The 15697-nt window shown below is 44.4% G+C and overlaps 1 protein-coding gene across 3 annotated transcripts in view; it reads left to right on the top strand.

Annotated features, from left to right (window-relative positions):
• SUPT3H (SPT3 homolog, SAGA and STAGA complex component) overlaps window positions 1–15697 on the top strand; it is an 827513-nt gene that overhangs the window by 593911 nt on the left and 217905 nt on the right. For all 3 annotated transcript variants that reach the window (XM_033937114.1, XM_033937116.1, XM_033937115.1), the window contains exon 10: window positions 12544–12720. In XM_033937114.1, coding sequence (XP_033793005.1) covers window positions 12544–12720 — 177 coding nt within the window. The remainder of the gene's footprint in view (window positions 1–12543; window positions 12721–15697) is intronic.

Here is a 15697-nt window from a genome sequence, read left to right on the forward strand (position 1 = left end):
CCCAGTTTTTCCAATCTCTCAGCGTATGAAAGGTTTTCCAAACCTTTTATCAGACGCTCTCCTCTGAACTCTCTCGAGTATCGCCATATCCTTCTTAAGGTACAGCAACCAATATTGGACGCAGTACTCCAGATGCGGATGCATCATCGCCCGATACAACGGCAGGATAACTTCTTTCGTCCTGGTTGTAATACCCTTCTTGATTATGCCTAGCATTCTATTTGCCTTCTTAGCGGCCGCTGCGTACTGTGCCGCCGGCTTTATTGTCTTGTCCACCATTACCCCCAAGTCCCTTTCTTGGGTACTCTCATGGAAGACTTCTGAATAAATTAGAAAGTAATGTCCTATAAATTAAGAACTGGTTGAACGACAGAAAACAGAGTAGTTTTAAATGGTCAATATTCTCTATAGAGAAGGGTAAAGAGTGAGATTCATAATCAAAACCAAAACCAGTTAGAACTTATATCACTCTTTGTAGCACAGGCATTGAGCACTTCAGGTGCCATTTTCAAAACCTCCCAATCCCTGAAGCAGCCTTCTGGCAAAACGCTATTTGCCCAACGTCGGAGGGGGTGGGAATTAAAGCCTGAATAGTGCAACAGACAAGTCTCCCGGCACATAACCTGCACAGAACCACAGATAAGTTTTTACTGTTGTATTATTACAATACTAGTCTTTAAGCCCGTTACATTAACGGGTGCTAGAATAGATGTGTCTGTCTGTCTGTGTTTCTTTATCTCTCTCTCCTTGGCCGCTGTCTGTATCCTTCTGTCTCCCCCCCCACCCCACCCCCGAGCACAGCTGTCTGCCCCCAGGACACACCTCCCCCCCAAAGCAGCCCCCTTTCCCTCTCCCTAACTGTTTCTCCATGGCCCTCTTCTGTCTTCTCCAGCCCCCGAGCAAAGCTGTCTGTCCCCAGCACACCTCTCCCTATCTCTCCATGGTCCCTTCTGTCTCTCCCCAGCACACCCCTTCCCCCCCAAAGCAGCCTCCTTTCCCTCTCCCTGTCTCTCCATGGCCCCTTCTGTCTTACCCCCAGAGCAAAGCTGTCTGTCCCCAGCACACCTCCCCCCAAAGTAGCCCCCTTTCCCTCTCCCTATCTCTCCATGGCCCCTTCTGTCTCCTCCCAGAGCAAAGCTGGCCCCAGCACACCTCCCCCCAAAGTAGCCCCCTTTCCCTCTCCCTATCTCTCCATGGCCCCTTCTGTCTCCTCCCAGAGCAAAGCTGGCCCCAGCACACCTCCCCCCCAAAGCAGCCCCCTTTCCCGCTCGCTCTCCATAGCCCCTTCTGTCTCCCCCCAGCACACCCCTCCCCCCAAAGCAGCCCCCTTTTCCTTTCCCTCTCCCCCTGGCTCCCGGTATTGATCCCCTTCTTACCCTCCCCTCCATCCCGGCGTCTTCTGGCCTGCTCCTCTTCAAAGCAGCCTGCGATCTTGGTGGCCGGCTTTAGCGAACCTAACAGGCCATTCTCCAACTCGGTAGCACGTTCCCTCTGACGCGATCCCATGCATCAGAGGGAGCGTGCTACTGAGGTTGGAGAGCGGCCTGCGAGGTTCTTTAAAGCAGGCCACGATCGCAGGCTGCTCTGAAGAGGAGGATCAGTGGCGGCGGCGGCGAGTGAGGTGACACGGCGAGGACACAGGCAGGCAGCGAGTGAGAGGCAGCAGCGAGTGAGGGAGGGCGGTGACACGCCGAGGACAGGGAGAGAGCACAGTCGCATGCCTTCAGCCTCCGCATGCGCCGTGAGGTTAGAATGTTGCCACAGAAGCACACCTCACGGCGCCACACCTCACGAATTTTCAAGAGCGCATGCGCGCTCTAGCGTTTTATTATTATTGATTGTAAATCGTTAACTAGTAACAGTGGATTAGGAAACAGCATCAAGTGATCTGAATATTTGAACAGCACTTCAAAAGTATTTCAATGAGCACTTTAGATTTTTTTTGGGCTGTAGTAATGGATACAGCACTTTAAATAAGCACGTTAAATTTAGCAGCTGTAACACAGATGGAAAGGAGGTTTGTGCCTGTGAAGTTATCTAACCCTCTCAATTTGAAAGAGGGTCTCCCCAAAGGGGTCTGAGGCTTTTCCTCCTTGAATAACTGTTTAAGTGTTGCCTGTTTGGTTCTACTATATATATTTTTTCCAGTTCTTTTTTGTGAGTAAATAGTGGGGTTCCGCAGGAGTCTATGCTGGGACCCCTGCTTTTTAACATTTATCAATGATCTAGAGATGGGAATAACTAGTGAGATAATTAAATTTGCTGATGACACAAAGTTGTTAAATTGCAAGAGGAACACCGGTTTACCTCACCAGTCTCCTCTAGATGCTAGTCTAGTTTCTGTTGCTCACCTCATAGGGGGTGGGGGAGGGGGGAGAGTGCCTGTGGAATGCATGTTGTGTGAATGGTGTGTTTTTCTCTTTTTCTTTTCCACTTTTCTCTGCTTTCGCTTCCAATGGTTTGGATGGGGAATTGGTTTGTTTGGGGGGGGGGGGTTCACTTATAAAATGAGCTTTGGATAGTATGCCGGGGTTCGAGTCCTTTTATATTGATGTTGGCCTTATTGGATTGTCTTGAAGTGCTTATGTCACTTTACTTATCTTTGTACTATGTATTGGTGATGCCCTGTTCCCCTGTATTGACCGTGCTGGAGTCCAAATAAAGATATTATTTAAAAAAAAAAAAATTGCAAGAGGATTTTGAAAAACTTCAAGGACCTTGGGAGATTGGGCATCAAAATGACAGATAACATTTAATGTGAGCAAGTGCAAAATGATGCATGTGGGAAAGAGGAAACCGAATTATAGCTACCGTATTTTTCGCTCCATAAGATGTACCTGACCATAAGAAGCACCCTAGATTTAGAGGAGGAAAACAAGAAAAAAAAATAATTCAAAACGAAATTCTCCCTGCCAGGCTTTGCACCCTCTTCCACCCCCCCCCCCCTGGTGGTCTAGTGGTGGGCCAGGACAGGGCACAGAGCAGGCAGGCCTAGTGGCAGGCAGGCAGTCCTAGTGACAGGCAGGCAGGCAGGCCCCATACCCCCCTGTACCTTTAATCATACCCCTTTATACTTTTAATCATACACCCCTTGTATCTTTTTAATCATACCCCCCTTGTGCCTTTAATCATACCCCCTTTTAAAAAAAAAATCAAAAACGTACCTTTTAAATTCTTCCCTCCCTCGACAGCTTCCAGGCAGCAGGCGCATGAGTCAGGAGCACGGAAGTCAGGCGTGAGTTTTCTGCGTTCCCACCTGACTCCGCGTCATTTTCTGAATGGCTGCCAGCAGTTCTTGCGAGTCCCGCAAAAACTGCCACCAGCCATTCAGAAAGAAGTGCAGGCCCAAGTGGGAGCGTGTAAAGCTTGGGCCTGGCTGCCACGCTCCTGACTTGTGCGCCTGCTGCTGGGAAATATTACAGAGCCGTTTAGGGAGGGATATATGCTGGACCACCAGGCTTTAAAAGGTATGGCGGCAAAGACAGAGGCAGCGGTGACAGCAGTGGCAGGGGTTTGTTTTAAAAAGGTGTGCAGCTGAAAGGTGGTGCTGCGAGGCAGAGTGTTTTGCAATTGTCTGGGGGGGGGAGGCGAGGCAGTGTTTAAAAAAGTGGTGTGACTGAAAGGTGGTGCAGCCGCTGGGGAGGGGTTTGCAGTTGTACGGAGGGGGGAGTGATGGGCTGTGTTTAAAAAGCTGGTGCATGGGGGGGGGGTGTTTTGCAGCCATGTGGGGGATTCAAATTTTGCACCTTCGCTTCATAAGATGCACCGAGATTTCCACCCACTTTTGGGTGGAAAAAAAGTGTGTCTTATGGAGCAAAAAATATGGTACATGATGCAGGATTCCACGTTAGGAGTCACTGCCCAGGAAAAGGATCTAGGTGTCATCGCTGAGGATACGTTAAAACCCTTAGCTCAGTGTGTGATGGCAGCTAAGAAAGCAAACTGAATGTTAGGAATTATCAGGAAAGAAATGGAAACAAAGATGAAAATGTTATAATGTTATATTGCTCAATGGTACTGTTTGCTGCACCTTGAATACTATGTATAATTCATTAAAAAGGTACAGTGAAGGGCAACGAAAATGATAAAAGGGATGGGGCATCTTCCCTATGAGGAAAGGCTAAAGCGGCTGGGGCTCTTCAGCTTGGAGAAGAGATAGCTCAGGGGTGATATAATAGAGATTTTTGTGGATGCTGTGTATTCTTTGTTGTTTGTTTGCTGTCTCTTAATAAAAAAAAAAAAAATTGTTTCAGTTTAAAATACTGATTGGCAAAGGTAGATGTGAATCTTTGTTTACTGTTTCCAAAAATACTAGGACTAGGGGGATGTGTTGAAGCTACAAAGTAGTAGACTTTAAACAAACCAGAGAAAATATTTCTTCACACAATGTGTAATTAAACTCTGGAATTCGCTGTATGAGAATGTGGTGAAATCAGTTAGCTTAGCAGTGTTTAATAAAGGCTTGGATAATTTCCTAAAAGGGGAGTCCATAGCCATTATTGAGATGGTTTGGGGAAATCCACTGCTTATTCCTAGGATAAGCAGCATAAAATCTGTTTTACTACTTGGGATCTAGCTAGGTACTTAGGGCCTGGGTTGGCCACTGTTGGAAACAGGATTCTGGGCTTGATGAATCTTTGGTCTGTCCCAGTATGGCAATTCTTATGTGAGCCAAGTATAGAACAACCAAGTCATTGTGACATCACTGATGAGTTTGTCTCTTAGGCATTGGTAGAATGAGGCATTATGACATCACAGTCTGAGCTCTGGAATATTGCTACCTTTTGGGTTTCTGACAGGTACTTGGAACCTGGGTTGGCCACTGTTTGAAATAGGATGCTGGGCTTGATGGACCTTTGGTCTGTCCCAATATGGCAATTCTTATGTATTTTTGTTTTTTATTTGTTTATTTATTTATATATATATATATATATATATATATATATATATATTTTTTTTTTTTTTAAATCAAGTACAACACTTGTTTCAAGAAAAGTGAAAGAAAACAATAAGTAATGATTACATTTTCTCCTTAGACCACAAAGGGCTCCTTTTAGGAAGCCACGTTAGCGGCGCGACTTTTAATCATGTGCTACCCCCGCGCTAGCTGAAAAACTACCGCCTGCTCAAGAGGAGGCGGTACCAGCTAGTGCGTCCGGCTAACCCAGCTTCGTAAAAGGAGGCCAAAGTGTGAGGGGAGGTCAGCCCGAAAAAACTAACTAAAAGTTAACTGAAGATACAAATCAATATAATATGCTTAGCGGAACCACTCCTCCTAATTTATTAACATCCATTACCCACTAGAGATCTTTTTTAAATCTAAAAATGCTTTCAACTGGTCTTGGGCATAAAAAATATATCGAACAAAACATTTACATGGATATGCAAACAGAAAAGTAGCCCCTAATTTTTTGCCTCTTGTCTCATAGCTAGAAATACCTTTTTCTTTTCCTGCATTTATTTTGTCAATCAGGATAAATCCAAACCCTCTGTCCAAAAAATAGAGTCTGAGCATTTTGAAAGTAAAATTTCATCACTGCGTTGAGGTCTTGTTGGAATACAAGTGAGGCTAATAAAGTAGCTCTTTCCTCAATTACTGTTACGGATTCTTCTATAACACTGCACAACAAAGTTTTTGCTTCCTGAACACTGCTGGGTGTTTCTTATAGAATTTTGGATGCTGATCATGAATATTACATCAAAAATTACCCATCACGTACCATTTCAGAGAAATCTTCAATTTTGTCGTGATTTTTTCTTATATTTGGATGCAAACAATTTTTTCTCCCATAAGTGTCTTATCAACAACGGTTTGTGCCACCTGGGTATGTCCATGCATAAAATCTAGCCAGGTTGGAAGCTGTTTTATGGAAGATGACATCCTGGGCATGTCTGGGCAGGTCTGAACGAGCTTGCGCTGTCTCACCATGCTATAATGGTGGCTTCCATACACCGATCCTGCTCATTTGGTTAATATAGATAGTCCGTGTGTGTATATAGTATCAGTATAGTAAAGTATAGTAGTATAGTAGCTGTAGCAATATAACAGTAAGTAAGCTTGATGCTATAGACGTTTTGGTGTCGGGCAATATGTCTCGTCGGTGTCGTAACAGCCGCGACACATTCTGCTATATCTGTGGGGAATATACACTTACGCCTCAGAGACGTTCGATGACTGCCCTTGTAAAGAAAGCCTATCATCTGTATTTTGGCTGCAAAATAGGTGATCAAGACAAGCAATGGGCGCCTCACATTTGCTGTGCGACATGTGCTGTTAGTCTGAGAGCCTGGCTCAGAGGTACTCGAAAGACGATGCCATTTGCTGTTCCGATGATATGGCGAGAACAGAAAGACCATGTGACGGACTGTTATTTCTGTTTGACTAATGTGTCTGGTTTCTCTGCCAAAAACAAGAAGTCAATTGAATATCCTAATCTGCCTTCAGCAATGAGACCCATGCCACATGATGACAGTCTTCCAGTTCCGAAACCACCAGAGGATTGGACCTTAGACGAACCAGATGAAGAAACTGCAGTGCAGGGTTCTAACAGTGACATTGACCCGGATTTTGAACCATCCTCATCAGGCGATCCACATCTGATAACACAGTCCGAATTGAACGATTTGGTCAGAGATTTGGGTCTGTCAAAAGCAAAAGCTGAGCTGCTAGGTTCGAGACTGCAGGAATGGTGTTTGCTATCACCAGGTACGAAAATTTCTGTGTTTCGAGACCGGCATCATGATATAACCAAATTTTTTGCACAAGTCGACAGTCTCTGTTTCTGTTGTGACATTGAAGGATTGTTCTCGGTCTTTGGTTGTGATCACAACCCGGAAGAGTGGCGTCTTTTCATTGATTCGTCAATGTTAAGCCTGAAAGCTGTTCTGTTGCACAATGGCAACGTTTATCCTTCAGTACCTGTTGGCTATGCAGCACATATGAAAGAAACATATGAGAATATGGAAATGTTACTAAAGTATGTCCAGTATACCAGGTATAACTGGAATATCTGTGGAGACCTCAAAGTCGTTGCTCTGTTACTAGGACTGCAGCTTGGCTATACAAAGTACTGCTGTTTCATCTGCGAATGGGACAGCCGAGACAGAGAGTCGCACTATTCTAGAAAGAACTGGCCACTCCGTAAAAAGTTAGTTCCAGGACAGAAAAATGTAGCACATGAATCGCTTGTTGACCCGACAAAGATATTTTTGCCTCCTCTTCACATTAAACTGGGACTCATGAAGAATTTTGTGAAAGCAATGAACAAGGAAGGGGAAGGTTTTCGTTATTTAAGACAGATGTTCCCAAGAATAACTGATGCCAAGATCAAAGAGGGTATTTTTGTTGGCCCCCAGATCAGACATGTTATGAGTGACAAGCGATTTGAAGATCTGTTAGTTGGGCCGGAAAAAATTGGCTGGAAAGCCTTGAAAGACGTTGTTGACAATTTTCTGGGCAATTACAGAGCCCCAAACTACATTCAGCTGGTAGACAAACTTCTCAAAGCATACAAGAGAATGAAGTGCAATATGTCACTCAAGATTCATTTCCTCCATTCACACTTGGACTTCTTCCCCGCAAATCTCGGTGCTGTGAGTGACGAGCACGGTGAAAGGTTTCATCAAGACATAGCTACGATGGAGAAACGATACCAGGGCAATTGGAATCCGTCAATGCTTGCCGACTATTGTTGGATGCTACAACGTGATGCACCAGACACTGAATATAAAAGAAACTCGGGAGCAAAACACTTTTAATTCTGTTTCATTTAGTCGCTTGTGCGAAACGTAAACTTGACTATATATTTTATTTTCAGTAAACATAAAAATGTCTATTTCTCATAGTTCTTACGTGATGCAGTAAAACCAAAACCATATTTGAGCATACCAAGTTGGTACCTGTCATAATCACCAAAAACTTTTCAGGAATCAAGACTTAACCAAAAAATTGTTGTGCAGTGTAATCGCTGATAGATTATCCAAATTAATACAATCATCTTACTGTTGAGACTCTTGATTCAGACCACCTGTTTCTCCCCCAAGTTTTTTACTTAAGGCAACTAGTAAAAGGTAAATTTTGTTTAATGGTGGAATAGCTTCTGAGGCAGATTTCAAAATCTGGATCAGATATTTACGAAACAAGTCAACAAGGGTCATATCAGGTGGTTTAGGAAATTCAAAGGTACGTAAATTAAGTTCTCCAATTGCTCCAATCTTCTATGTACAGAAATTTTATCTTTAATTATAATTGTTGTTCTTCATTAACACTTGCAAACTGAGACAAATTTTCACTCTTAATGTCTTCAACAGTTTTAGATAGTCCATTTTACATACCAATGCTGTTATTTCTTCTGCTGATTTTAATACCGTCCCATCTAGTCTTTGAAGCATTTTCCAGATATCTTCTAGGGTTATCTCCGAGAGGGTTTCTGACTGAACTCCAGCCCCTATTATCTTCTCTTCAATATCTTCTCTTCATGTTAGACTTTTGCCTCTCAATAGAGAAAAACCTTGCAACCACTTTGGCATCGACGTTTCTCTAACACTCATTCGATGAGATTGCTGGACACAGTGGAACAAATGGATCCGGGGGCGACAGTGATATTTCTGGCTCATGTGTAGCAGTCGGCTCTTGAGCTACTGACACAGTTTGGCCTCACATCCCAGTAACTGAAGGAGTTCTGGAGGTAAAGCTTGAAATTCTCTGCTACAAAGGCGAAGAAGTGTCCGTCAGCAAGGGTCTGATCTGGACAGCATCTTTGCATTTGGTATGCGGCATTATTAAAAAAGAAGATGCACCCCAACACAGACAGCCCTCCCCACACATGCATCCACCACACATACCCGCATTCAGTTCCAACGTCCATCCCCCCACAACCCCACCCAAGCATTCCCCCCCACCCACTCCCCACCAACCTCACCCGGCCCCCCAGAGAAAAGCTTCCCCAGAGCCATCCCCAAAATCCCCCAATACAAAAGAAAAAACTAAGAACAAAAAATCCCACTCTCAAGAAGTGGAACAACCTAAAGTCCTTAATTAAGCTCTCATATACCCAAAGTCTCCCAAAAAGACTTCAACTGCCCATGATGAGGGGAAAACCAGCCAGCGCCGGAGCAGATGTTTAAAAAAAAAAAAAAAGAAGATACAGAAAGCTGTACGAGCTCCAAGCACCACCAGAATCACGCTTCCATCTTGGCTCCTCCCTCAGAAATTATTATGTTCTTATATGTGCATTTGTCAGATATATGCCTAAAACTTAGTCTGTGATTATGTATGTGCATATTTCTAATAGTATTCAGTTTGCAGATGAGTGTACACATGGGCAGAACTTGGGTGGGGCGCAAAGTTACACCCCCCCCAAATTCTATATATGGCATTCAAAATTGCACATGCAAATTTGGACACATGCCTAACCTGTTTGCTTAATTTAATTGAATAACAAGCCAATTAGTACCTGTAATTGGGTGCTAACAATCAACCAATTGGCAAAAGATTTGAATTTGCAGGCACATCTTCCCAGTCAGGATTCTATAAAAATGTACATGGAAGGGGGCATGACCATGGGAGGTATATGGGAAGATCATGGGCATTTCTAAATTTTGCATGCATTGTTATAGAATACGGGAGATCTGCACTTAGGCGCAAGGATTTACACCAAGTTTCAGTTGGTGTAAATCCATTCACACAAAATTGGGTGTGGATTCTGGCACTAAGCACTGTTCTATAAATGGAGCGCTGCTTATGGAATAGTGCTTATTGCTCATTTTTCCAGCCCCCAAATTTGGTGGCCATCTACAGAATCTGGTTTGTAACTTATAGACTTATTTATCCAATTTTCTATGCCAGTCTCCCAAGGGAGCTCAGAATGGTTTACACTTCCCCCTCCCCATTCGCGGTTTCCCTACTCGCGATTTCACATAATCATGATTTTTTTTTTTGGGGGGGGAGAGGAGGAAAAAAATCCCTCCCATATTTTTGTCTTCCTCCTGGCATCCCGGCCTTACCTGGTGGTCTAGCTGGTTTTTGGGGCAGGAGCAATCTTCCTACGCTCCTGCCCCATGCAGATAGTCATTAGGAAATGGCTGTGGGGAGTTCCCATAGGAAGATCGCTCCTGCCCCGAAAACCAGCTAGACCACCAGGTAAGGCCGGGATGCCGGGGGAAGGCGGAAGGGAGACGGGGGTGGGTCAGAGCCAGATATTTGCAGTTTTTCGCCAATCGCAGTCTGGCTCTGCTCCTATCCCCCGCGAATAACAAGGGAGAAGTGTACATGAATTTATTCAGGTACTCAAGCATTTTTCCCTGTCTGTCCTAGTGGGCTTACAATCTATCTAATGGGGGGATTAATTGACATGCCAAGGGTCACTTAATCCCCCCATTTGAACCCACAACCTGAGGTTGCTGAGGCTGTAGCTTTAACCACTGCTTTGTAGTCACAAACTTTGAATTCTTAGAAGGAACTGGAATACAAAATGCATACATACAAATAAATATAAATTCTAGTGGCAATTATATTTATTTGTATGTATGCTTTAACTACTGCACCACTCTCCCCTACTATATGACACATCTATGGAACGTGGGTGCACACACTTTCACCAGTTGTATGTCCCAAGCCTAAACACATAAGTGCAAATCTACCCAGTACACTAATACTGTATTATATAATGAAAAGTAGATGTCTACTTTTCTTTATAGAATTATGCGCCAATCAGGTGTTCTCTCGGCACATGTACAGAGTCACAAATATGTGCGTATGTAACATAGTAAGATAGTAGATGACGGCAGATAAAGACCCGAATGGTCCATCCAGTTTGCCCAACCTGATTTAATTTAAATTTTTAAAATTTTTCTTCTTAGATATTTCTGGGCAAGAATATAAAGCTCTACCCGGTACTGTGCTTGGGTTCCAACTGCTGAAATCTCTGTCAAAACCTACTCCAGCCCATCTACACATTCCCAGCCATTGAAGCCCTCTCCAAACCATCCTCCCCCAAACGGCCATATACAGACCTTGCAAGTCTGCCCAGTACTGGCCTTAGTTCAATATTTAATATTATTTTCTGATTCTAGATCCTCTGTGTTCATCCCACGCTTCTTTGAACTCTGTCACCATTTTCTTCTCCACCACCTCTCAGGAGCGCATTCCAGGCATCCACCACCCTCTCCGTAAAGTAGAATTTTCTAACATTGCTCTTGAACCTACCACCCCTCAACCTCAAATTATGTCCTCTGGTTTTTTCCGTTTTCTGAAAAAGATTTTGTTCTACATTAATACCCTTCAAGTATTTGAACATCTGAATCATATCCCCCATCCCTCCTTTCCTCTAGGATATACATATTCAGGGCTTCGAGTCTCTCCTCATACGTCTTCTGGTGCAAGCCTCCTATCATTTTCGTCGCCCTCCTCTGGACCGCTTCAAGTCTTCTTACGTCCTTCGCTAGATACGGTCTCCAAAACTGAACATAATACTCCAAGTGGGGCCTTACCAATGACCTGTACAGGGGCATCAACACCTTCTTCCTTCTTCCTTCCATCAACACCTTCTTCCTTCTACGCCTCTCTTTATACAGCCCAGCATCCTTCTGGCAGCAGCCACCGCCTTGTCACACTGTTTTTTCGCCTTTAGATCTATGGGCACACATACTCCCATAGTTGTCACTATTCTCGACAACTACAGAAAGTAGTTTGCTTAGGCATAAGCAAACAAGCTTAGTGGTGATTAGATGGCAACATCAGTCATTGAGAAGCAAAGCCAGTGCTGGGCTGACTTCCATGGTCTGTGCCCGGTTTGTGGCTGGAGAGATTTGGAAAGTCTGGAGTGGGGTTTCAATGACAGCTTGAATAGTAGGAGAGCAAGGGTATAGCTGGGAAGACTTCTTTAGTCTGTGCTGTGAAAACAGCAAGGCAAGCGGTCTGTGATATCCAAGGTGGAAGAAACACAAAGAGCAGACCTCTACAAATGATCCCAGGCTGAGGTGCTGTTTGACTAGTTTAGGAGGAAGCTGGATTTATCAACAATTGGTATTTCTTGCCCCTGAGGCAGCTGGCCAATGAAATGTGGCCACATTGGGCAACAGTATTTTATACCTGGGAGGTTTTTTAAAGAGAAATAAAAATAAAAAAAAACACCAAAAATGATTTGTTATACAGGTCTGAAAATAGCAAGGACAAATCAAGATCAAGCATGCATATGTAGTATCACATTATACTTATAGTATGAATATATCTTGTTGGGCAATTGGATGGGACCGTACAGGTCTTTATCTGCTGTCATCTATTGTGTATGTTACCTACTCCAGCCATAGAGCTGATGCATAAATGTTAGCACCTGCTTTATAGAGTTACAGAATTACTCCCTCAGTGCTGCTGCTGTTGCTCACGCTTGCTGTTCTCTTGTTGCTCCCCCACCCCCTTCTGTTTTCTATGAAGTCCTTATTAATTGTGCATTTTAGTTTTTTGTTTGTTTGATTTTTTTTTTTTTTTTTAAATTCTTCTTAGACTGTTTTGATCCCTTTCCTCTTGATATTTGTCTTTTATAGCAAAACCTCTTAGGGCAGCATGTCATGGTGAAGACCAATCCTGACTCTCCTGAAAACACACCACCTCCTACACCAACACCTCCAGTTCACCATGTAGGAAAAATCCAGCCTGGATCCCTGGGAAATGGCAGCCTCACACAAGACTCCACCAAAACTAAACAAAGAAAACGTAAAAAGGTGGGTGTGACATAAATGAGAATGTATAGTGCCTAAATTATCAAATATGTATCTCAGCACTAGCTCCCCTGTTCTGGGCCTGTTTCTCTGATAGTTCAGACAAGCAACACTTTCTCTGTTTGTCAGCATCTCTACTGATCTGAAGTTATATTAAATATCAGAAATACATTTTAGTCTACAAAATCCATAGTGCACCAGATGTTTAGGAAGGAGCACTAGTGGCTTACTATCAGTATAATCCTCTGTCAGTCTATAGCTGTCCTGGTCTCGATCATGCTGCTGTGAGAATCGTATGTCAAATGAGACATTAATCTTACATTACTAACATGTAACAGTACCTTGAAAGTGACATACACAATAGTAACAAGGTACAGGCAGTCCCCAGGTTAAGAACGAGTTCCATTTTTTAAACCATTCTTAAGTTGAATTTGTATGTAACTCTATAAAATTTGTATATAAATCTATAAAAACATTAAAGGAACAGTCCTCAAAACAAAGTCCAGTCAAACCTCGGTTTACGAGTGCACCGGTTTGTGAGTGTTTTGCAAGACGAGCAAAACATTTTCAAAATCGGCGCCTCAGAAACCAAGCTTGACTTGATTTATGAGGCCCCCCCACCCCCCCCGCGATCCGGCATCCCCCTCCGCTCGCATCGCCCCCCCCCCCCCCCGCCATGATCTGGCATCCCCCAGGCACCCACACAAATATATTGGCTTACCCCCATCTGGCACCAGCACCAAAACACAGGACATGCCGGTGCCGGTGCCCGAAGATCTGCTGTCTTCCTTATGCTGGGCCTTGAGCATCTGCACATGCTCAAGGCCTTCTAGTCTCACTCTCTCCGAGATTGTCAGAGATCCAGAGATCCTTTGTGCCTCCCATGAGTGTTTACCTCCTCTGGCCGGCTCTCTCCTTCCAGTGGCACTTCTCTTTGCGAAGCTGCAGCCACTGGTTCTTACATGCGGCTTCACAGCTGACCCGGAAGCCTTCCCTCTGAGGATTTTGCATTAAAGCAACATACACTTGGAGTTGGAAAGGAGGTTTACTGATTAGACTCTGGACAGGGAACAAGTTTTGTTTGCTGTAATGACATAAGTCATCTTCACATACTGTAAATGAGCTCTCACAACCTGAAAAGAAACAAAATTCATTAGGAATGCTATATAGTTGTTTCTCTCATTTGACTTCAGAAGACTTGGTAGTCCTGTGGCAAACCATAAAGCAGCTAATTGGCTAACATCATGCATTTGTGCTTATAGCAGGTTTCTGGGTCTCGCTGCATCTTGTCAGGTAGAACCGATGTTTCAGCCATCATGCTGTGGCTTTCTTCAGGGTATGCTGTGAGGTCTGCAGTTTGTCTTTATATAGTAGGTCCTCAAATCCGATTGGTTGGGGCTTGAGGTGAATGAGGAAAGTCCATTGGTCACCATGCTATTAACTTTCCTCCCCAAAATGTTGCTGGTTCAAACTAGCTAAGATTACCTCTAGCACACTATTCTGCAGAATATTAGTGTATAAAGCCTCTTGCTCATAATCTTCCACATTCTGAATTATTATCATGAGAACATAAGAATAGCCTTAATGGCTTGAATTGCAGTTGTTCTTTCAGAATGTGAGGCTGATATTATAGGCAGAGGTTGTCACAGCAGTGAGTCTCTTTGGAGATGGCAGAAGGAAGTGGCTGGCAGCTAGGGGTGAGAACTTCACTGGAATTGACACAATTGGCCTACTATGTTTTTGGAATCTGTCCTTCCCTCTTGGTGCCATAGAGATCTTTGCATTGTGTCTATATCCCTATTGATGGCCTACTCTTATCCTGGAATGATTCAAGGATATTTTGCCTGGAAAGGAAAGCAGACTTAATAGTTGTCAAGGATCACGACAAGCAATTTTGGAGATACTATCTCCCAGGGGAATCTCCCAGCACTGAGTTGAAACAGAGAAGAAATTGTAAAGATTCTGCATAAAGCTGAAGAATAAAACAGCTTTCAGACAACATTCTGCAGCGCATGAGCCAACCAAATTTAGAGAATGTGCAGAACATTCATACTGGAGCAGACCGATGGTCCATCTAGCCCAGTACCTTGCTTCCAGCTGTGGTTAATCCAGGTCACAATAACTGTCAGAATCCCAAATAGTAGCAATATTCCAGACTACAATCTCAGGGACAGCAGTATTTCCTCTAATATCTATTACAATATAAGATTTTTATTGTGCACCACTAAATACTTATGTCAGTAGCGGTAAATCCTAGATAATAAAACCCTAAGCGCGCATGCGCACTTAGGGTTTCGTGTTCCCTGCCGCCGCATTTTGTGTTCTGTGGCCGTATTCCATTTTGGAACACAGCGGCAGGGAACATGCCGGCGACTCCCCCCTCCCGCCCTGACTCACTGTAAGGCCCGCTGTTCGTCGTCATCGCTCCCCCCGGCACACCCCTCCCCGCTGCACCCAAACCCCTGTTGACCCTCCCATCTGACCCTCCCACCGTGAGATGACCAGAAACCTCCCGGCTCCAGCAGCATCTGCAACACTCCGCTGCTTCGCGGCCTTCTACTGCCCTGATTTCCTCTGCTGCATCCCTGATGACATCATCAGGGACGCGGCAGAGGGAGTCAGGGCAGTAGAAGGCCATGAAGCAGCATATTTAGAGTGCTGCGGACGCTGCTGTAGTTGAGAGATATGTTGGTTGTCTCGCGGTGGGAGTGTCGGATGGGAGGGTCAGTGGGGTCGGCTACACAGTGGCAGTAGTGACGGGGGGGAGATGGAAACATGCTGCTCAAGGGTTCTACTGCACAGGGGGATAGACGGGAGGGATAGAAAAATGCCAGGTTCTACTGTACGGGGGATGGGAGGGAGGCAGGCAGGCAGGCTAGCTTTGTGGGTAGGGGTGGGACAAAGTCTGGAAGGCAGTGAGGGGGACATAAGGAAGGAGGCACTGAGGGCACTAAAGACATAGGAAGGGACACTGAGGACA

This window comes from Geotrypetes seraphini, chromosome 3, assembly GCF_902459505.1.
Source record: "Geotrypetes seraphini chromosome 3, aGeoSer1.1, whole genome shotgun sequence".
NCBI lineage: Eukaryota > Metazoa > Chordata > Amphibia > Gymnophiona > Dermophiidae > Geotrypetes > Geotrypetes seraphini.